The sequence below is a fragment of the Mobula hypostoma genome, chromosome 7 (assembly GCF_963921235.1).
Source record: "Mobula hypostoma chromosome 7, sMobHyp1.1, whole genome shotgun sequence".
Lineage (NCBI taxonomy): Eukaryota > Metazoa > Chordata > Chondrichthyes > Myliobatiformes > Myliobatidae > Mobula > Mobula hypostoma.
The window spans coordinates 149,319,870-149,343,599 of record NC_086103.1 but is presented as its reverse complement, the minus strand read 5'-3'; the positions used below and the strand labels follow the sequence as shown (position 1 = coordinate 149,343,599).

Genomic DNA, 23,730 nt, shown 5'->3' with positions numbered 1-23,730 from the left:
CACCTTAATCTATAAAATCTCTAAATCACCATCTGGGAATTCTATTATCGTCATAGATTATTGAAATAGCTATGGCAATTAGAATTTTCAACATTTGACCATTGAAGTACTCGTATTAGTCGTCCAAGATTGTCGTGAGGCCACATTTGGAAAATTATGTTCAGTTTTGGTTGCCCTGCTGTATAAAGAGGGCATTAAACTGGAAAGACTGTAGAGGAGATTTATGAGATGTTGCCAGGATTTGAGGGACTGAGCTATTGTAAGAGGTTGAGCAGGTTATTCATTGGAATAAAGAAGAATGAAGGATAACCTTAGAGATATGTATAAAATCATGAGGAGCATAGTTAAGCTGAATGTTCACCATCTTTTTCCTGGGGTTGGGGAATCAACAACCAGAGGACATAGGCTTAGAGTGAGTGGGACAGATTTAATAGGAACTTGAAGAGCAATTTATTTCAGTATAGGGAATGTGCTGCCAGAGGAAGTGATTGAGGCAGGTACATTAACAACATTTAAAATGAACTTAGACAGGTATGTGGATAGGAAAGGTTTAAAGGGATATGGGCCCAATGTGGGCAAATGCAGATGATCTTAGATGAGGTTCTTGGTCAGCATAAACAAATTGGGCTGAATGGCCTCTTTCTGTGTTGTATGACTGACTTTTAAAAACATGATCTGAAGAATGTAGACTAAAGGAGTGATTGTGGGGTTGAAGGGATAATAGTGACCTTCAGTCAGGAGAGAGAGAGAGAAAAAGAAAGAAAGAAAGAAAGAATGAGAATCAGAATCAGCAGGCAGATGGAAATCGGGATAGACTGAGAGAATCACAAGCCAGAGGGAGTACAACAAAGATTCATCCGTTTGGTTAAAGAGAAGATGGCTTTGCCAGATGAGGAAAGATTAAATAGGACTATATGCTTTGAGATTCAGAAGATTAAAAGATCTGAAAAGAATGAAAAGAGACCTCATGAAAACATACAAAGGCGTGATACAGGGAAGTCATTCCACTGGCTGAGGAAGACATAACTAGAACCATGGTTTCAGAATAAAACAGAGCAATTTATGACTGAGATGAGAAATTTCTTCACTCCGAGTTGTGGTGAATCTTTGAAATTTCATACCCCAAATGACTATAAACGCAAATGCATTGTTTTAGTTCAAACATAAATTCGTAGATTTCTGGACATAAATCAAGGGTTATCAAGATTGTGTTGAAAAATGGTGTCAGGATAGAGGATCAGTCATGATTTTAATGAATGGCAGAGCCGTCTTGAGGGGCTGGATGATTTACTCTTCCTCCGATTTCTTTTGTTCTTGTGTTGTAAGAAACTAAAAATTGTGGTTTTGTAGAGTTGTGGGTGATTGTGGCAAACGAATTGCTTTAGGATTTTCAGGCTGCTGTATCTGCCTGCTTCCATCTCCATTTCGTTGCCATATTCTGTGAATTCCGGGAAACCCAGCTGTCAGCATTAAATTTGTATGGTGGAAACCTGATCTCAAAAATGAAACACAGAGCAGTATAGAATCCACTTCCTGGCTACACAATTGCTTGGGGTCATGATTTTCAGGATAGATGTCCCCCTGACCATCTCAATCGTAGGGTGGTGCAGTGAGGTTAAAATTATTGCAATATGTCTGAGCAATGCCTAGTTGTTCACTTTGGTTTTTAAAGAAGTTTTTGAATTGTCATTGATTACAGTATAAGATTTATGAAAGGAAAGTTAGATACTGGTATACTGGTATGTTGGAGAAGCCCTGTCTTTTGGCAATTAGTGAAAATGTAATGATGCCTTCATGGACAATCCTGAATGTTTTCCTTTATCTGATAACCTGCAAGTTTTATTTAACATAGAACTTAGAACACAGAATACTACCGCACAATACAGACACTTTAGCCCATGTTGTTGTGCCATCCATGTGCCTATATAAGAGTTCCTTAAGTGTCCCTAATATAGCTGTCACTACCACCTGGCAAGGCATTCCATGCACCCACCACTCACTGTGCAAAAATAACTTACTGTTCCCTATACCTTCTTCTAATTATTTTAAAATTTTCCCCCTCATATTAGCCATTTCCGCCCTGGGAGTAAGTTTCTGGGTATCCACTCTATTTATGCCTCTTATCACTTTGTACACTTCTGTTAAGTCACCCTTCATCCTTCTTCGCTCTGAAAAGACAAGCCCCAGCTTGCTCAACCTGTCCTCGTAAGACTTGCTCTCTAATTCTGGCAGCATCATGATAGATTTCCATTGCACCCGCTCAGAAGCCTCCAAGTCCCTCCTATAATGAGGTGAACAGAACTGAACACAATATTTCAAGTGTATGTGTAGTCAGGGTTTTGTAGAGCTGCAGCATTGCCTCATGGTACCTGAATTCAGTCCCCCAAGTAATGAAGGTCAACACATCATACACCTTCTTAACAACCCTATCAACTTGTGTGGCAACCTTTAGGGATCTATGGACATGGACCCAAAGATTGCTGTGTTCATCTACACTGCCCAGAATCCTTTTGTTAACCCTGTATTCTACCTTCAAATTTTACCTTCCAAAATGAATAACTTCACTTTTCTGGATTGAACTTGATGTGCCACTTCTCAGCTCAACTCTACCTCCTTTCAATCCTTGACATCTTTCTACATGAACTACAACTCCAGAAATCTTTATTTCATCTGCAGACTTACTAACCCACCCTTCTACTTCCTCATCCATGTTACTTATAAAAATAACGATGAGCGGAGTCTCAGAACAGATCCCTGCAGAACACCACTAGTCACTGACCTCCAGGCAGAATATGTTCCATCTACAACTACCCTCTGCCTTCTATAGGAAAGGCAATTCTATATCTACACACAACATACATCAAAGTTGCTGGTGAACGCAGCAGGCCAAGCAGCATCTATAGGAAGAGGCGCAGTCGACGTTTCAGGCCGAGACCCTTCGTCAGGACTAACTGAAGGAAGAGTGAGTAAGGGATTTGAAAGCTGGAGGGGGAGGGGGAGATGCAAAATGATAGGAGAAGACAGGAGGGGGAGGGATAAAGCCGAGAGCTGGACAGGTGATAGGCGAAAGGGGATACGAGAGAATCATGGGACAGGAGGTCCGGGAAGAAAGACAAGGGGGGGGGTGACCCAGAGGATGGGCAAGAGGTATATTCAGAGGGACAGAGGGAGAAAAAGGAGAGTGAGAGAAAGAATGTGTGCATAAAAATGAGTAACAGATGGGGTACGAGGGGGAGGTGGGGCCTTAGCGGAAGTTAGAGAAGTCGATGTTCATGCCATCAGGTTGGAGGCTACCCAGACGGAATATAAGGTGTTGTTCCTCCAACCTGAGTGTGGCTTCATCTTTACAGTAGAGGAGGCCGTGGATAGACATGTCAGAATGGGAATGGGATGTGGAATTAAAATGTGTGGCCACTGGGAGATCCTGCTTTCTCTGTGCCAGATTCCCAGGGTTATCCCTACTCCATTTTCGAACAAAGGAATAAGATTTATCACCATCCAATCTTCTGGTACTACTCCTTTGGCCATTCAGGACACAAAGATCATCACCAAAGGCACAGCAATCTCTTCCCTTGCTTCCCATAGTAGCCTGGAGTAAATCCCATCCTGCTCTGGGGAGTTATTTATCCAAATGGCTTTCAAAAGTTTAGCACAGCCTCTTTCTTAACATTGACATGTTCGAGCATATCAGCCTGATTGACACTGTCCTCACGATCATTACGGTTCCTCTCACTGGTGAATACTGAAGCAAAGTATCTATAAAGGACCTTCCCTACCCTCTCCAACTCCAGGCATATGTTTCCTTTGTTATCCCTGATTGCTACTACCCTCACTCTAGTCATCCTCATGTTCTTCATATATGTGTAGAAGACCTTGGAGTTCCCTTAATGCTACTCGCCAAGGCTTTCTCATGCCCCTTCTAGTGCTTTAAGTCCATTATTCAGCTCCTTTCTGGCTGCCTTGTAATTCTGTAGTGCCCTGTCTGATCCTTGCCTCCTAAACCTTAAGTAAGCTTCTTTCTTCTTCTTGTCTAGATGTTACATATCAATCATCAACCATGGTTCCTTCACCCTACCATCCTTCCCCTATCTTAATGGGACAGACCTATCCAGAACCCCATGCAGTGCTGCCAAAAGAACATCCATATTTCCATTGTGTATTTCCAAGAGTACATCTTTTCCCAATTTATGCTCCCCTTCCTGCCTAGTAGCATCATAATTACCCCTCCTCCAAATAAAACCTTTCCCATACTGTCGGCTCCTACCCCTCTCCAAGGCTATGGTAAACATCAGGGAGTTGTGGTCACTGTTTCTGCAATGCTCACCCACCAAGGTACCTGACAGCTAACCTGCCTCATTGCCTGGTACTAGATCCAGTATGACCTTTAGTCTCCCTGTGTACACATTGAATCAGGAATCTGTCCTGGACACACCTAACAAATTCCATCCCATCAAAATCTTTTACACTAAGGAAGTACCAATCAATATTAGGGAAGTTGAAGTCACTAATGACAAGAACCCTGTTAGTTTTGCAGCTTTCCAATATCTACCTCCTGATCTGTTCCTCATTGTCTTTGTTGCTACTGCAAGAGTCTATCAGATACACCTAATAGAGTGATTGCTCTCTTCCTGTTACTGACTTCCACCCACACTAAATCATTCTATCTTGCCCTCACTAGTGTGTGGCACAGGCGGTAATCCAGATATTGCTACCCTTGAGCTTCCTACCTAGCTTCGTATATCCTCTTTCAGCCTCAGAATAGTGGGACATCCATTAGAACAGAAGGAGAAGGAATTTCTTTTGCTAGATGGTGGTGAATCTGGAATTTGTTGCCACAAATGGCTGTGGAGGCCAAGTCATTGGATATATTTAAGGCAGAGATTGATAGATTCATGATTAGTCAGGGTGTGAAGGGGTACAGGGAGAAGGCAAGAGATTGTAGCTGAGAGAGAAATGAATCAGCCATGACGAAATGGCGAAGCAGACTCAATGGGCCAAATGGCATAATTCTACTCCTATATTTTATGGTATTTTATATCTTAAAAGTAATCCGACAAGTTGCATCACCATAAACATCGAGAGCAATTTGCAAACAGTCTCGATGACACACTGGCGTCCCATAGGCCCTTGACTGGAAGCATTGCGCAGAAGTGGGATCACTACAAGACGCTAGTGACGAAATCAGTAAAGTCAGCCCTCAGACCTATAAAGAGAGTTCATCAGGATTGGTCTGACAAAATTAACAGAGATATCAACAGATACTGGAAGTGAAGCAGAAGGCATTTCTCGTAAAGCAAAATGATATTTCTTCCATCCCGAAAAGCAATCACTTCAAACATCTTCAGAAGCAAGCACAGACTGCTCTATGCAGAATGCAGACTGAATGGTGGGAGAGAAAGGTGAAGGAAATTAGTACTATGCTGACGCTAAAATCTTAAAGATGCTCTTCAGTGCCATCAAAACAATCTAGGGATCATACAAGCCATGCACCACATGCCTTCTGTCAGTAGATGGCACAGTCCCGCTCAGAGACAAAAAAAGACCATTAACAACAGGTGGAGAGAGCACTTCATCAACTTGTACAGTAGGCTCTCTACTGTAAACTAGACTGCACTTGATCAGATCCCTGAGAAACCCACTGCCATCAGCCTCGACTTCCCTGCTACAATCAAGTCAAAGTCAAAGTCTGTCCCGAGCCTTTAGATGAGGTTTAAGTTCTGGAAATCCTTTGAGAAGGACACAATGCTTGCCAAGATCTTCAAGGCAATGAGTCCAGTTGCACTAAGGGCTTTTCATGACATTCTGACAGCATCTAAGAAGATGAAGACATGGCCAGTGAATTCAAATACTCTTAGATCGTACTTCTTTTCAAGAACAAAGGCAGCAAAGCTGACTGCAGTAACTACCGTAGCATTTTGCTGCTGTCGATCGCCGGGAAGATCTCTGTCCACGTGATTCTCAACCACCTAATCACCACAATATCAGAGAAGAACCTGCCGGGCACCCTGTGTGGCTTCCTCCCAGGAAGAAGCGCCATCAATGTGATGTTCGTTGTCCATCAGGTTCAAGAAAAGTGTATCAAGCAGAACCTGGAACTGTACATTGCCTTCATAGATTTAACCAAGGCCTTTGACACAGTTAACAGAGAAGTGTTCTGGACAATCTTGTCAAAGTTGGGATGCCCACTCACGTCTGTCAATCTTACTCGCTTCTGCCACGATGATATGACTGTCCTTGTGCTCTCAAATGGGGAAGCCTCAGAGCCATTCAATATCCCAAATAGTGTGAAGCAAGGGTGTGTGCTGGCCCGTGTGCTGTTCAACCTCTTTTTCACATGTGTACTCAACCACGTGGTCAGGGACCTCGAAGAAGCAGTCCAGACTATCTGAAACTTTGGCCACATCTGACCTGAACTGAGATCCCAACCTCAGACATTTCCATCAGCAAGAACACCTAACTGTGTAACATAATACATCACCACACTGTCTCATGGCATCTACTGCTGGGCCCTGTGGCCACTGTTTTATCTGGGCATGAGTAAACTCCAATCATGCATCTTCTGTAAATGAATAAACATGGAAAATAGGAGCAGGTATAGGCTATTCAGCCTTTCGACCTGCTGCATTTTTTAATTTAATCATGCCTGATCATCCACTGCTTCCTCCCAATATCCCTTGGTCATCTTGGCATTAAGAACTATAGCTACCTTTTCTTGGTGACTTTAATTGTTAATTTAATGACTTGGTCTCTACTGCCTTCTATGGTAGTGATTTCTGCATGTTCAGCCATTGAACAGAGAACGTTTCAATAATCTTAAAACAACAGGATAGAACCTGTCCTTGAGCCTGGTGGTACATGCTGTCAGGCTTTTGTATATTCTACCTGACAGGAGGAGAGGAGAAAATGTCTTGGGAGGTTGGGGTTTTGATTATGCTGGTTAGTGTAGACTGAGTCTGTGGAGGGGAGACTGATTTCCATGCTGTGTTGAGCTGTGTCGCTAAGTCTCTGCAGTTTCTTCTGGTCAAGGGGAGAGCAGTTGCCATATCAAACCATGATGCATCTGGATAGAATGCCAAATTTCTCTAGCCTCCTGAGGAAGTAGAGGCATAGGTGGGCTTTCTTGACTGTGGTGTCTACATGGGTGGACCAGGACAGGACATTGGTGATGTTCATTCCTAAGAGTGAAGTTCTTAGCCCATTCAACCTCAGCACCATAGATGAAGGCAGGAGCATGTACACTGGCACCCCCTCCTGATGTCATTGACCAGCTTTTTAGAATTGTTGATATTGAGGGAAAGGTTGTTGTTATGACACCATGTCACTAGGCTTCTCTCTCCTTCCTGTATTCCGACTCATCGTTAGTTGAGATCCAGCCCGCTTTGGTGTATCGTCTGCAAACTTGCAGATGGAGTTAGAGCATAATCTGGTTATGCAGTCAATTTCAGATTTCCAGTGTCCACAGCATTTTTGTTTTAAACTTTATTTGTAGGGTTTGTTAAGAAAATGTTCTTTCACCTTGTAATTGGCAGAGAGGAGGAGGCTGTCACTGTGGAGTGAAGAGTGTGTTTGTAAATCTGGCGGGAACAAAGGATGTTGAATATGGTAAGAGTGGAGTGCCGCAGTAGGGGTGTGGGACGGGTGCAGATGCACCTAACTCAGAGACACCAGGCGAGGTAAATAGATTCCACACAATTATCGCCAGATCTCACCAACAGGCACCAGGACCTCGCCTGGCTGGCAGTGAGAGGGGCCCTCCCAGTCAGATCCCTCCTGTACGCCCGGAACGTCATCTCCACACCCCACTGCCCACGGGAGGACTGCAGTGAGGAGGAGTCTGTGACCCACCTCTTTGCACACTGTCAGTTCGCAGAGAGGGTATGGAGGAGGATGGACGGGCTAGTGTCATGTTTCATCCCCAGCAGCTATGTAACAGAGGACTCTCTGATCTACGGGCTGTTCCCGGGGACGCACACGGAGACCAACATCCGGCGCTGCTGGCAGATCATCAACTTGGTGAAAGACGCTCTTTGGTCGGCCCGAAACTTGATGATCTACCAGCACACGGAGATGTCCGTGGGAGAATGCTGCCGATTGGCACATTCTTGGCTGCAGGAGTACGTGCTAAGGGATGCACTGAAACTTGGTGCAGCCGCCGCAAGGGCCCGGTGGGGAAGGACCACAGTATAGGTTTCTCCACCCACGGGAGTGGGAGGGGTCGGGTGGCGGGGAGTATACCCCTCAACAATGACGTGGTAAGGTGAACAACTGGAGTGCCACGTGGGTGACCATAAGTATGGATATGTACAGAGTATAATGGAAACGTATGTAAAGGATGGAAAGTTATTGAATGGTTTATTGTATATAATTTTATTTTTGAATAAAGTATATTTTGAAATTCAAAAAAATGGTTTATTGATCATTATCGAATATCATTCTGATGCTTCCTGCTCCCTCCCCTTCCCATTCTCACTCCACCACAGAGACTCATTTCAGCAGCAAGTTTATCATCACTCACATATGTAATGAAATTTGTTTTTGTTTGCAAACATACAGTACAATACATAAAGTTACAACAGTACAGAGCAAACGACTTAGCACCTTGTCTATATATATGTGCCTAAGATTTTTGCATAGTACTGTAGATGAATTAAAAATAAAAGGATATTGGTTTAAAGTGTTAGGTAGGAAGATAATTTTTCATCAGCCAAAGGCTGTTTGGAATCTTGAATCGCTGGAATTTAAGGATGTAGTAGAAACAGACTCTTGGCAGCTGAAACACCAATGCACATTAAAAATAAAGGGAAAGTGACAGAAATGGAATTAGTACAGACATAGTGGGCCAAAGGGTCTTTTTCTGTGCTATATAACTATCTGACTCTGACTTTATGACCGAGCATCTTTGAAGACAAATAGAGAATGGTAGCAACAACATTTGAGGGTGTTTGCCAAGCTGTGTTTGGCTGGACTGAGATCCCAATGCCAGTCATGGCAGAGTTGCCAATGGCTGATGGACACCAAGAATGCCCGAGGATAAGGAACAGCTAGAATAAGTTACTGCCTGTATTTCAAGACAAACATCCTGCAATGGCACACAGAATGAAACATTTATAGAGTAATAACAAAGGTTTTTTTAAACTATACAATTTTCCATTTAGAGTCTGGATACTCCTTTGAAGGCTTATTTACAGACCCACAAATACAAACCTTAGGGCTTGTGGTTGAAGATATTTTAACTGGATTACACATGACGGTAGATAGGTTTGAAGTGGGCTTCCAAGATATTTGTGAACTCTGAGCTGCTTACCGACAGGGAGTAAGATTTCTGGGCTATGACTGGGGTTGAGAGACTGACAATATTAAAGGAAAAAGTACTGTCTTCTTAGAGTGTATAAACACTACCCTGCTAACAATCCTTATTCTGTTTCATCTTCCCAGGCCTAGTCTGTCCCAGCACAACTGAAACAAGTACAATTTGAATATAGTAATAGCATAATGTCTTAAGGCATTGAAAAAGAGCTTTACTGTGAATGGCTGCAAGAAAAAAATAATCTCAAGGTGAGATACACTTTGATAATAAATTCACTTTGAACTTTGAGAAAACAATAATCTGCTTTCTCAAGGAGTTATTTGGCAAAGTAGCCAAATAATTGACCAAGTGTTTAATGGATAGTCACATCCAGAGTAATCAAAGTTATGGTAAGAGCTTCAGCAGCAAATGAAACATCTACATGAAACATTGCCATAGAGGTTCAAGAACAGTTACTACCCCTCAACCATCGGGCTCTTGAACAAAAGAGGTTAACTACACTTATTTAAGGAGTCTTTTATTTCGTTATTTCATGCTCGTTATTTATTTATATTTGCATTTGCACAGTTTGTTTTCCACTGATCCTGTTTACAGTTACCGTTCTATAGATTTGGTAAGTATGCCCACAGAGAAAGGATCTCAGGGTTGTATGTGGTAACATGTATGACTCTGCTAATAAAGTTTACTTTGAACTTTAAGATGAACTGAGAGAGGAGCAAAGTCTGAAGATGTTATGCATAAGCTCATCAAGCCAATTAGTTTTGTTATTTGATTTTTAAATTATATTAAATTGGGGAATTAGAATTTCTCATTTGCCTCATTTTAAAAAGAGTACTTAATCTGTAGTACTTATTTGTTTAGTGCTAAAAGTGGAAATTCACAGCAATCGGTGATAGGTAAAGGAGTGCTTACGGAAGATGGTGCAAGGATTCTATTGTTACATGTTCAGTGTGCGAGATTACCTGAACCTTAAGAATACCATTTTGGTCTTGTGTGTTGTGCACATCATTTTCCTTGTGATTTTTACCTTCAGGAGATATTTTTAGCAGATCTCTCTCGTGTCCTTTTTTTCTACTGCTGCATTGTTCTGTACAGAACACAGCAGACTGTGATTAACCTCAAGATTCTCACTGGTGGAGCATAAAAGGTTTGAAAGGAATATCATTTTCTGCCAAGCTGCCATTCTTTGCTCCAGTTTGCAAGGTGTTAGGAATATTAGATTGACAAAGTATGAATGAAGCATGTTATCTTATGGGGAATCTGCAAAGGCCTGAATCATGGGCGGTTATGAGTCAGTATACAGGAGTGCAATAGAACACCTGATGGAGTGGTGTTGCGATAATCACCTCAGTGCTAGCAAAACCAAGGAACTAATTGTAGGCTTCAGAAAGGGGAAGCTGGGAGACCACATGCACATTCTCATTGATGGGTCAGAGTTGGAGAGAGTGAACAGCTTCACATTCTTTTGTATTAACATCTCAGATGACCTTTCCTGGGCTCAGTACATGGACACAATAATGGAAAAAGTGAACCAGTGCCTCTACTTCTTTTCAGAAGCTGAAGGAGATTTAACAAGTCATCAAATACCAAAAAAAAACCTGTGGATGCACTGTTGAAAGTTTCCTGATACAGCAATTCCCATGCAGAGCAAAAAACTGCAGAGAGTAGTGAACACAGCCCTGTCCATCATGGGCACAGCCTTTCCTGCCATTGAAAGTATCTGCATGAGGTGCATCTTCAACAAGGTAGCATCTATCATCAAGGATCCTATTATCCGAATAGTGTCCTTTTCCCATTGCTACAGTTGAGAAGGAGGTACATAAACCTGAAATTACACAACACCAGGTTCAGGAACAGCTACTTTCCTACAACCATCATGTTCTTGAACTGAGATGCACAAACCTAATGCTACCTCAGCAATGGAACATTACCAACCACCTCCTGAACTGCCATGGACATGTCTCTGAGTCTGTTTTGCTTGCACTAATAGCTTGTTCTGCGATGTTTAGTTTCCCTACTGTGTATAATTAATGTATCATTTACATATTACTTAAGTTCTGTATTGGCTGAAACTACATGCCTGTGATGCTGCTGCAGGCTGGTTTTTCATTGTATCTGTACCTTACCATACTTGTGCATATGAGAATAAGCTTGACTTGACCTAACCTGGCCTGACTTGCCAGCTTTCCAGCTCTCCAGCTAAGCCTTGATAAAATAAAATCCCTTAGAGTTGATTAATTCTTTTGGTTGTTCTGAAAGTGTGTAGAATTTAATTGTACGATTCATGACATCTGTGCCTTAGAGAGTTGTAAGCCAGAAATGAAAATCCAGTATGTGCATATTTTGATTATTGTCATTACAGGACAAATTGTTATACATCCTCCAGTCATGGCAAATAAACAGACCATCAGCCTACTTGTCCTTTAGTGAAGAGACAACTGCCCTTCCTCTCCATCTCTCTGGTAGCAACCTGCTAGGAACAGGCAGCAGAGAACTAGTTTAGTAACAATGAACCTGGTAACAATACTTGGTCAAAATGAGCAATGGGTGATATGTTATTCAGCAGGAATAAATTTTCAGAGGTTTGTGACCACGTGACATGGCCATTTCAGCCTCGTGGAAACACTTGTTCTGGAACAGATGAGGAAGCTAGATTCTGTACATCATTACTGGGGCCTAATGTAAGTTTAACCCCTTTGTTATTCCCTTATTAACTTCTCTGCTGGCTGCTGTCATCCTCCTGTATTTGTTGAAATATGACTGTTGCAGTTGTAAAAAAACATATTGTAAAGTGATGCATTTTGGTGTAAAGATGGGGACAATCTAAAGCAAATGTTACAATTTTAAGAAGCATAAGAAATATTAACAGAAGTAAGCCACATAGCCCCTAACATCTTTTTAAGTGAAATCATGGCTGAAATGATGCATCATTTTACTTTCCATGTCATCCCCATCACCATTAATACCCTAAAGTCTACAGGGATGTTGTACATTCCTTCCACCATTTTCATTGTGCTTCCCCCTCCTCCTGACTAAGTTTTAAGGTTCTCAGTATCACTTGTGGATGCTGCTCCATTTTGATAGGCATGGAGAATAGATGCACATGAGTCAGTGAAGGTATTGAATTGTTTCAAACATGGTTTGAATACCTTCTTGAAGTGTTCCTATGATAGTCAAAGTGATCTCCTTCCATGAGATGGAACTCAGAAGAGTGTCTTTATTGTGAAGCACATGCCAGGGATATGAACAGCATGGTTTGTCCATTGGAGCTGAGTGCTGCCAGTGGATTTGCTGGAAACAAGCAGCTTGCAGCTTCCAGGATCAAGGTGCAGAGGCATTTTACTAGATTGGTACTGTTCAGGGGTGTGAAACCAGCAGTGGTTGTCTTAGACTAGAAATGCACCACTAGGTGCTGTGAAAATAGTTTATACTACTGACTCTATGATTTCAAATCTTCAAAAGAGAAGTCTATAAATACGTAAATAGGACAAATGAGAGTTGAAGAGGAACAGAGAAATGGGACCAACCAATTGTTTCTTAAAGATGCAGATATATTGTGCCTAATGGCCTTTGTCTATGCTTCTTCATATTATGATTTTTCTTATTTGTTGCTGTTGAACTCCAGACCATGTGAGAACAACCAAGGCAATGTCATTTGTGAATTTTCCCCTCTTAAAAACCTCTTCAAATTTCATCAATCGGAATTGCAGAAGGTTCAGAGAAAGAATCTTTACTCATTTCAGGTCTCCTCTGCCTTAACGAGCCCTTGCCTTCTCTAGTGAATTTCCCAGACCCGTTATAAACACGTATTTAGCAGTTAAGCAACACACACAGAATACTGGAGGGACTCAGCAGGTCAGGCAGCAGCTATGGAAAACGTTTCAGGTAGAGACCGTTTGGCAGGACTGGAGTTAATTCCGGTTTGAAGAATTCAATTGTTTTTTTCTGGTTTCTATGTCTTGGATCCAATGATGCTCTCGTATAAGATATAAAAGTAATGGGACTTGGGAGTCCTCGTACAGGATTCCCTTAAAGTTAACCTCTAGGATGAGTCGGTAGTGAAGAAGGCGAATGCAATGTTGGCATTCATTTCTAGAGGAATAGAGTATAGGAGCAGGGATGTGATGTTGAGGCTCTATAAGGCGCTGGTGAGACCTCACTTGGAGTACTGTGGGCAGTTTTGGTCTCCTTATTTAAGAAAGGATGTGCTGACGTTGGAGAGGGTACAGAGAAGATTCACTGGAGTGATTCCGGGAATGAGAGGGTTAACATATGAGGAACGTTTGTCCGCTCTTGGACTGTATTCCTTGGAGTTTAGAAGAATGAGGGGAGACCTCATAGAAACATTTCGAATGTTAAAAGGCATGGACAGAGTGGATGTGGCAAAGTTGTTTCCCAGGATGGGGGAGTCCAGTACGAGAGGGCATGACTTCAGGATTGAAGGGCGCCCTTTCAGAACAGAAATGCGAAAAAGTTTTTTTAGTCAGAGGGTGGTGAATCTATGGAATTTGTTGCCACGGGCAGCAGTGGAGGCCAAGTCATTGGGTGTCTTTAAGGCAGAGATTGATAGGTATCTGAGTAGCCAGGGCATCAAAGGTTATGGTGAGAAGGCGGGGCAGTGGGACTAAATAGGATAAAATGGATCAGCTCAGGATAAAATAGCGGAGCAGACCCGATGGGCCGAATGACCTACTTCTGCTCCTTTGTCTTATGGTCTTATGGGTTGGACCTGTGTGTGTTTCGCCAAGAACTCCCGAGAAAGTAGAATTACAGAAAGAGGAGGGGTTGATTAATACCAAGAAATTAACTTAGCCTCGCTGATTTGTAACAACACATTAAAATGAAGAAACACACATAATAAATTTGTAGGAGGTGGAAAATGACATTAAAGAGAAAAGTGTGAAAAAGAAAGGAAGTATTAAAAACAAGTATGACCAGACTACACATTGAAAGTAGTTAACAGAGTAAACTCTTAAGATCATTATTTACTGTATATGGCAAGTTCTGGCTTTCTGGTTTAGATGCTAAGCTGTTCATATGCATGGTTACTTTAATATATGAAAGAATCTTGTCGAAGCAGTTTAAAACACCCAGAATGTGCCGTGAACAGTGTTTAATACAATTGTAATGACATATGAATGAACAAAATCTACAGTTTATCATTAACTTTTTCGTTGAAGTCCTTTTCTACTATTTTCTTAGTTTATTTTTGAATTACTTGATCCACAATTAAATAAATATGCTGAATACAAATCGTAAACACGAGATTCTGCAGATGTTGGCAATCTAGAGGAACACACAGATTCTCTTATATGGGATTGCTGCGGGCTATTAGCATAAGTTTCATATCGGTACGATATGTCTATTTGAAGATTGCTGTTAAACCTACCAATTGAATGTCTGCCCAATGTCGAGAAAGAAATATGTAATCCTTACTCAAAATTGGGAATTATCTGATTTACGCTCTTTTACATTCGCAGACATTCGGTATTCAATGAACATAGTTTTGTTAGGACATTTCAGGATCTGATATACACGACAGAACCAAGTAACACGTTTTTATTTGTTGTAATATGGTTTTATATTCATATGTTGAACAAAGTAAGGGATATTAAGAGTAAGAGAATATAATATGGTGTTTTCTGGATATTCAAAACTTTGATATTTGTGGAAATGTATAATTTGCAAATTAATCATTAAATTAACAGAAAAGTTTACTTCCGAAGCAATAATATTTTGTTCATATATGTTAGATAATGCGTGATAGGACTTTTTAAATTATGCCGCATTCGTTGTCCATAAATGCAGTTGACAGAAAGCAAAATATTACGGGTGCCAGAAAGCTGATCTAATCCAAAAATGCTGAAGATGTTCAGTATCTTCAGAAGAAGTAATTCAATTAACATTTCAGATCGCTGGACTTGAATTTTAAAAAGTCAACATTGTCTCTCGCGCTGAGTATTCACTTTTATTTTTGTACAGTTTTGCATTCTGTCACATACAACTCTTAACCTTAAATGAAAGGGATGTCATTAACGATATGCGACCACCGTACCAAGCCAGACGTCGAGGAGTGCGACAGCTGGGGTAAAGCCAGTGGAGTGCAGTTTGCATATATATACCAAGGCTGCATAGAGACTATGTGACTACGTTCTCCGACTGCTCTGTACCTATCTTTGCAGTCTCTTTGGATTTGTATTTGCGCGCTGTTTCGCCTTCAGCTGTCATTTTCCCCCTGGCGGCCAATCGAAGAACAGCTGTAGTCAGAACAATGGCGGGGCGCTGACCAATCAAAGAGCGCAATGGCTCGGCCGCGGCCAATGGCAGCGCGGCAGTGGCTAGTGATAGTGCGCAGGCAGCAAGCGCCTTCCCAGCCATTACAGCGAGAGACGGAGTGAGGCTGATTGTTAGCGTGCGGACCAAGTGCAAGGAAAGACTCTACAACAGCGCCTCGCTTTTAGGCTCCGAGAGGGCCAAAATTCAGCATATTCTAAACGGGCATGTCTTACTCTTTAGTTTTATTTTAAAACTGTGCGTTAGTAGGGTGTTAGAATTAAAGTTAAAAAATCTCCCTCAGCCGCGCTGTTTAATATGGCTGACGGCGGCTGAGGAAAAGCCATTATTAAATAGCAGCGCGTCGAGAGCGAGTTGAGTTCAACTTTTCCAAACCGTGTCAGGCGCTGTAAAGCGCCGTTCACAGTGGGTTTTCGGGGCGAGGTCGGGTAGCAGGGGCTCTGGGCTATCTAACGATACGCTTTTTGTCGGGCTTGCAGGCGGTTAAAGGGGAGAAATGCGGGTTGTAAGGTGAGCCGGGCTGTTCTGCTCTCGCACTGACGCTGCTATCAAGATGGAGCCATGTACTCAATGTTAGAGTCAAGCGGCCATTCGCGGCTGTATTACTAAACTATATGTACAAACCCCACACTATAACTATATACCGCCAAGCGCAAAGACCACAGGCGAGAAAAACGTGGAAAACGGGCGTTTGGCGTTAGCAAACCGTCTGAAGATGGTGGTTGGTGACATTTGAAGGGGACTTTCTCTCATGAAGAAGGATTTTTCAACATGGAAGAAGAAATATTGTCGTTGTTGTTTGACCTCATTTTTTTTTGTTCTCAGCCATTGCTCCAGACTCTAGTGAAGTGCCTCCGCTTTATCCCGATGATTTTTAAACAGAACCAACGCGTTGGGCATATTAACTTTTTATTATTTTTAGGGATTTGGATTAGAGATTTAAATTTTTAATGGACGTTATTTTATATTCTTTATCCAAGAATGGAAAACAATGTGGCGGGAAGTGACCATGAAAGCTAAGATTTCGAAGTGTATTTTTCGATTCTAATTTAAACTTTTGCAGTATAACTGCGGGAAGAGTTAGGCGGGGTTGTTAAATCGCGGAAACATTTTTTATTACGGGTAAAGAAATTAGATCTGTTTTTTCCCACTGATTTTAAAATGGCGCGAAGGATGGAATTAACATTTAGAGCAGATTTGTGGAAAATGACATAGCCGGGAGTGCAATTTATTTTGCCCGTTGAATTTGTGCACCGTTCACTGTCTCTTCCCACCTCGTAGTCCCATGTTAAAATGCAGGGGCGCGGTTGTTTTCATACACTTATTGTAAACGGGATAGCAATTTGCACTCGTTCTTTTTTTTTGTTTTTTTTGAGAACTGTAAGGATGTATTAATAAATAGTTCTCGTGATAGATACCGACAAAGGCACAGGCAGCTTAAACCTGTACTGTCTCAGAAGAATGTGATGCGAACGCAAATGGAATATCAACAGTAATACAGTATTAATCTCCACAAAACTTGTTTTTACACCATTTAACGTACACCACGCTGCATGTTCATCGAAATTTCGTTGGATCTTGGAATGTATCTGTAAAATGAGCAATGTGCCTCGATTTCATACACCTCATGAGTACATGGAATGTTATGAATCCTACAAGATTCAATTAATTATCTACGATTTTTTCCTTTCAGGAAAGGGCCAAAATGGTAAGGGGAGGTGATCCTAAAAGACCTCGAGGCAAAATGTCCTCGTATGCCTTCTTTGTCCAAACTTGCCGTGAGGAGCACAAGAAAAAGCATCCTGATGCCACTGTCAACTTTTCTGAATTTTCAAAGAAGTGTGCAGAAAGGTGGAAGGTGGGAGTTTGCGTTCTGTAACTTGGTGGCAAATCTAGATGCCATTTTATAGGTATCTTCTGCCCCTCACAATATGTATATTAAAACTGAAGCAAAAATAATGGTTGAAAACAGATCACTGTAATATGGATCTGTCAGAAACAACGCCCCCCCCAACACTAGTATGTGTAAAAGAATTCAAGGTTTTCACATGCAAGTACAAAATGGGTTTTCATGATCCAGAGTTTGCCCATTATTGATTTTTTAAGTTGCATTTTCTTGTAATTTTAAAGTTTAAATTTTAATAAAATGCTTTGAATTAACATTTAAATAGGATATTGTCAAAAATCCTACAATACAAAAATCACTTTTTTTATAGTATCATTTACAATACAGATCAGTTCTATGATTGTCCTTATCTACAATGCCTCTGGTGCTGAAAAATTCCTTTCTAATTTGGGCAATTAAGTTAAATGGTGTTCTGGGGATCACATGAGACTGTGGATGCTGGAAGTCTGGGGCAACCTACACAATGCTGGAGGAGCTTGGGTCCGGCGACATCTATGGAGAAAATGAACAGTTAATATTTGGGGCCAAGACACAGATGAAGGGTCTCTGCTGCAAACATTGCCTGTTCCTCTGAGCTCCTACAGCATTTTGTAGGTGTGCTTGGGATGTTTGGTTATAGTTTTGCACATTGATATTACATCCTTTGTTGTAGATACTGCTTTTTTATTTTCCACATCGTGATTTAAAGCCAAACTGACAGACAGTTGAGATTTCTGAAAGTGATATGTAATTGCATTTCTGTAGTTATCGAACTAGTTAACAATATTTTTGCTTCCATTTTTAATTCCCTAATCTTTATTAAAATTGTTATACTTCCTCTTCTTGCAGCCTTTTACTCCATCTGAGAGACCCAAAGTTAAATGGAATTTAAAAAAAATTACTACCAAATTGAGCTGTTTTTGTGTAAACCCAACTCCATTAACTATATCATGCGTATCCTGGATCGCAAAGACAAAGTCTAATTGAGTTTCTCTATTTGGATTCTTCCAAGCTTTCTGCTCTGTTCTATTGTGTGATGAGCATGAGGACTACTTTATCATTGAAATGAACAGCATTAATAATTTTTTCCTCATCTAGTTGAATGGATGATTCTTCTCAGGTTCCTGTTGTAACTCTTAAACTACAAGTAATGAGGAAGTTTGAGAATAGAATGTCAATTCACATAGAAGGAAATGGAAAAATCTTATTACTGGCATATAAACATATAAGGGATGGGGTGGATTCTTTTTGGGAATGAATGTGCTTAGGCACAGGGTAAGACTAGAACACACGACAAGTACTTTGAGATTTTCTGCACAAGAGGATGCTGACAAGATATTGGCAGAAGTGGAGATAGTAGTAATGGATTACATGAAAATTAATAGTATAAATTATTAAGCTTAGCCATTCCTGGAGTGGATGCTTTGCTTAACCTTGAATGCAAGACAACAGACTGCTTTATATTCCCAACTCTGTTAGCAGATGCACAAGGACCAGGTATGCAAAGATTTTGGGCAAAAGATATGGGGTATGCTGTAATAATCTGTAACTTCCTATCTTGGTACTGTAAGTGAATGTGAATCAGTGATTTTTAAAGGAAAATTGGATGGACAGGAAGGAAATAAACCCAGGCCTTTGGGGATATGTTAGGTGTTGGGACTTTCTGTCATAATTCATCAGTAAGTTTCACTCAGTTGACTTTTAAGAGCAGTAATAACATTTTGTGATTGTCGCAAAAAATAATTGCTCATCATACTCCTCACCTTGTTTGTGGTTGACCATGACCTATCCAGTCGTGGCCAGTGAATTACCTGCATTAGCTTCCTTTAATGAAACTGTCCCATTACTTCAGTTCTTTTTCCCCTATCTGCTATATTTATACATAGGCACACACCTACGTCCCAGGCCACTTCCTAACTGTTGTTCCTTGGTGTCATCGTTTAAATAAGAATGTTAATTTCTCCACATATACTGACAATACCTACGACTACCTCATTGTCATCAATTAATCATTGTTTCTAAACAACAGCATGTTTTGCATACAGTGGTAAAGAAGACCACCTATTACATTTTGGTGAGGCAAAACAATAGTCTTGGATTAATTACATTCTATTCCCTACCCACCAACTCCATCTCTGAAATTGAAATAGATAGGAAGAAACCTGATTGTTTTTTCATCCTGAGGAGTTTTAGGTCATATTTGTACCATTACAGTAACCACTGTGCTGACATCTCACTGAAAAGTTTGCTCCATGATTTTATTATCACTACCCTTTACTTTCTAATGCACATATGGCTGCCATCGTATGTTCTCTACAATATTTTTGCTTACACAGCATTGCATTTTTCATTGACTCATTGTACCTCTCTTAAGCAAAGCATCAATTTTTGTAACTGATTCTCTGTGATAGCTATATTTTTCCAAATATGGCCAGTTAAAGATCCCTGAATATTATTGTTTTATTGTCAACTAATCCTTCCATTGACAGAGCTCTAAGCTCTAGAATTTCCTTCATGAACGCCTCTTGTATTTTTTTTCCACTTTCTCTTCACATTCCTAAGGGTTTTCTTAAAGCCTGCTCGTTTGTCTGACCTTTGGATGAGTGCCTATCTATCACCTTCTGTAGATTGGCGTTTAAATTTTGTTTTCCAACAATCTTGTGAGTTATGTTCATATTTGAGTACATGGCTAAGAATTGTAAGGAAATTTGACGTGCCAAGTTTATACCCTGATATAAGGTTAATTGGAAGGAAATATGTCTACCATGACATCTCTGCACTCTTGAAATAGGATAAGGCTTTGGTGTTGGAAAGAATTATTTGGAACGTTACCAAACCATTGATTAGGGTGTAGAATACAAAAATATATTAATGTACAAACAAAATGAACCAGTTGTACACAGACTACTTTTTGTTTGGCCAGTCATAAATCTGGTGAACTAAATATTTTTGGCATTATTTTTGGTTTGATTTTTAGTCAATGACCAGCAAAGAGAAAACAAAATTTGAAGAAAAGGCAAAAGAAGACAAACTTCGTTGGGAGAAGGAAATGAAAAATTATGTGCCACCAACAGGTGGCAAAAAAGCAAAGAGAAAGAAGGACCCTAATGCACCAAAGAGGCCTCCGTAAGTTTACATCTAAAAATGCATTGTAGATATTGCTAAAATACCTCAAAATTGTTCCCAGTATAACTTTTCTAATGCAGTGCTTGAATCTTCCAAGTTGTGTTTATCTTAATGATACTCTTAAGATGGGCATTAACTTGGTAAATTAAATTGGTTTACTATTCTCACCTGGGCAGTGAACAATGTGAATATTGTCCATACAGAACAATTCACTATAACTGTGCATTGAGGTAGTATAAAGTAAAACAATAAGATGCAGAATATGTCTGTGTTACACACTTACAGAGTGCAGTGCAGGTAGATAGGTGCAAGTTCATAAGGTAGATTGTGAAGACGAGAATCCATCTTTCATAATAGAGAAGTGTTCAATAGTCTTGTCACTGTCATTGAGCCTGATGCTATGTTCTTTCAGGCATTTTTAGCTTCTGTCTGATGGGAGAGGGGAGGAGGGCAAATTTGTGGAGTGGATTTTTATTATAAGACCATTATGTTGGCTCTTTTCCAAGACAGCGAAAAGTGAAGACATTCCATGGAAGGGAGGCTGTGATTTGTTGAGCTGTGTCCACAGCTTTGCAGTTTCTTGTAGTATAGCAGTTGCTTTCTATGGATATGATATTACAATAACTCCTGTGCAGGAACAACGGAAGCCACTTGGCCATTTGTGAGTGGGTTACACAAGCTACATATATCTGTACCTGCTTTTAACCCAAACATTGACTTAAACTTGTATTCAGTATTTTTTTTGATACTGTGGCTTACTTCATAGTAACATTAATATTCTCCTATGTATGGAGACAATAAGTTGTAGCAGAAGTATCTAAAGAGACAGAGGGGTTTAGGAAAGGAATTCCTAGAGCTTTGGGGGAAGGGGCCTTGTCAACAGATTATGGAGATGAAGGCTACCAATAATGGAGTAATTTAGACTGGATACTTGTGAAGGAAAATTGCGACTTGAAAATGGGAAGAATGGAACCATTGGAAGATTTGGTGTTGGGGGGGGTGGTGTTTATTTCAAAGGAGATGGGTTAAAACTGCAAGATTTGGGTTGAACTTGTGGAGGGATGTTGACAAAGCTGTCCAAATAGTCATCTTTTGGGTACAAAGGGTGTGGCTGAGGATTTCTACTTTGTGCAGGTTCACTTCCAATTTTAATTGATTACAATTCATTTCAGATCTGCTTTCTTTGTGTTCTGCTCTGACTGGCGTCCGAAAATTAAAGAGGAAAATCCTGGTTTATCAATTGGAGAAACAGCCAGGAAACTGGGAGAGCTTTGGAATGCAACTTCTGCAAGTGATAAGATTCCATATGAAAAGAGGGCAGCCAAGCTCAAGGAAAGATATGAACAGGTATTATTTGACTAAAAGTTATAAGCTTTAGTGGGATTTTTTTGTACTTCCACAGCTTGTAAATGGACAATTAATGTAACTTAAGATGCATAATGCCTCCAGTATACATTATTAGGTACACTTATACACCTAGTGAATGCAAATATCTAATCAGCCAATCATATGGCAACAACTCAATGCAGACATGATCAAGAGAATCAGTTGTTCAGACTAAACATCAGAATGGGAAAGAAATATGGGGTGGTTTGAGTATCTCAGAAACTGCTGATCTCTTGGGATTTTCACACACACCAATCTCTAGAGTGTACAGAGAATTATGCAAAGAACAAAAATTCCAGTGAGTGGCAGTTCTGTGGGTGAAAATGCCTTGTTAATGAGGAAGGTCAGAGAAGAATGGTCAGACAGGTTCAAGCAACACACTCAAAGAACATGTTACAACAAGTGGTGTGCAGAAGAGTGGAATGTACAACAGGTTAAACCTTTAACTGGGTGGGCAACAGCCAGTGTAGAAGACTACACTAGCTTCCATTCCTGTACCTAACAAAGTGGCCACTGAGTACAGCTAACTTTTTTGTACTATTGAGTATTTTAGGATTTGGCTGGTGATTCTTAACATTGGAAGTGATGCTAACTTTTAAAAAAAAAAAGATCACTCATGTTGAAAGTCAAGATGAATGAAACTTGGTATTATTGGTAAACATAGTGTCATATTTATGTGGATATGAGATGCTGGATTTTAATTTTTAAGGTTCTAGTACTGACCTTCAGCTAATATTGGGGGCCTATTAAATATATGGTTCAGTTAAACTAGCCCAATCACGAGCAAACTTACTCCAGGCTAAAATATTTTTCATTTTGTTTTGTAGGATCTTGCAGCATATCGTGCTAAAGCAAAGACCGATACTACTAAAAAGACTCCAGCTACCAAAGTTGAAAAGAAAAAGAAGGTAGAAGAGGAGGAAGAGGATGATGAGGATGAAGATGAAGATGAGGATGAAGATGAAGAGGAGGAAGAGGAAGAAGATGATGAGGATGATGATGATTGAATTAATTTTGCTTCCAGCAACACTTAGCTATAGAGCATTTACCCCTGCCCTGTACACTGCTTCTTTTTAAAAATATATAAGGCTATGTATATGAGAATTTGATTTTAAACTGTACAGTTTATTTTTGTTTTGTATAGTTAACACACTACGAAAGTGTCTTTGGGTGGCCCATTGTCTCTGTTCTTAGTGGTGTTTTGTTTGACACTTACCATGGCTGGTACAGTGAGGGGATATGAATTGGCATGGTGAGCAATTTCATGTTGGATCCATGCACCAACTTGGGTCTGGGGGAGGGGGCATTAATCTGCTATTGAGTTATTGTAACATTCTTGGTGCATCCAACATTGTGTTAGAAATTGCCACTCTGTAATTGCCAGAAGTTGCAGCTTCTTTTGTTTGACCTTTTGAAACGCTTATAAAATAAACTTTTTATTAATGCTCTCCAATGGTGTTTTTATTCTTTAATATTCTGTTTGTTATCATCTGACTGTACATATATACAACCAACTGAGGCAACGTTCCTCTGGGTTACAATACAACTATCTCACACAGCACATAATATAACATTACCACGATAAGTTAATATTCTATGTATGTGAAATGTACAGCACAGGTAAACATTAGCTTGCTCTCCAAGTGAGGAGACCTTGGTGACAGGATATTCATTAGCCTCACAGTCTTGGAGGAAGAAGCTGCAGGTCAGAAGTTGTGGGATGGGTGATAAG

The 23,730-nt window shown here is 40.5% G+C and overlaps 1 protein-coding gene across 1 annotated transcript; it reads left to right on the top strand.

Annotated features, from left to right (window-relative positions):
- The first annotated feature begins 15,669 nt into the window (after positions 1 to 15,669).
- LOC134349648 (high mobility group protein B1-like) lies at positions 15,670 to 23,446 on the top strand. The gene is made up of 5 exons (XM_063054268.1): positions 15,670 to 15,805; positions 17,295 to 17,459; positions 20,464 to 20,612; positions 21,785 to 21,959; positions 22,826 to 23,446. The coding sequence occupies exons 2-5, from the start codon at positions 17,307 to 17,309 to the stop codon at positions 23,003 to 23,005; spliced, it is 657 nt and encodes a 218-aa protein (XP_062910338.1). The 5' UTR covers positions 15,670 to 15,805; positions 17,295 to 17,306; the 3' UTR covers positions 23,006 to 23,446.
- Positions 23,447 to 23,730: the final 284 nt, after the last annotated feature.

Bases quoted from the DNA above. Each gene is read 5' to 3' on its own strand.
- LOC134349648 (XM_063054268.1), top strand. From the start codon at position 17,307: ATGGTAAGGGGAGGTGATCCTAAAAGACCTCGAGGCAAAATGTCCTCG. The intron at 20,613-21,784 runs GTAAGTTTACAT...AATTCATTTCAG, and splicing joins AATGCACCAAAGAGGCCTCC to ATCTGCTTTCTTTGTGTTCT. The intron at 21,960-22,825 runs GTATTATTTGAC...TTTGTTTTGTAG, and splicing joins TCAAGGAAAGATATGAACAG to GATCTTGCAGCATATCGTGC.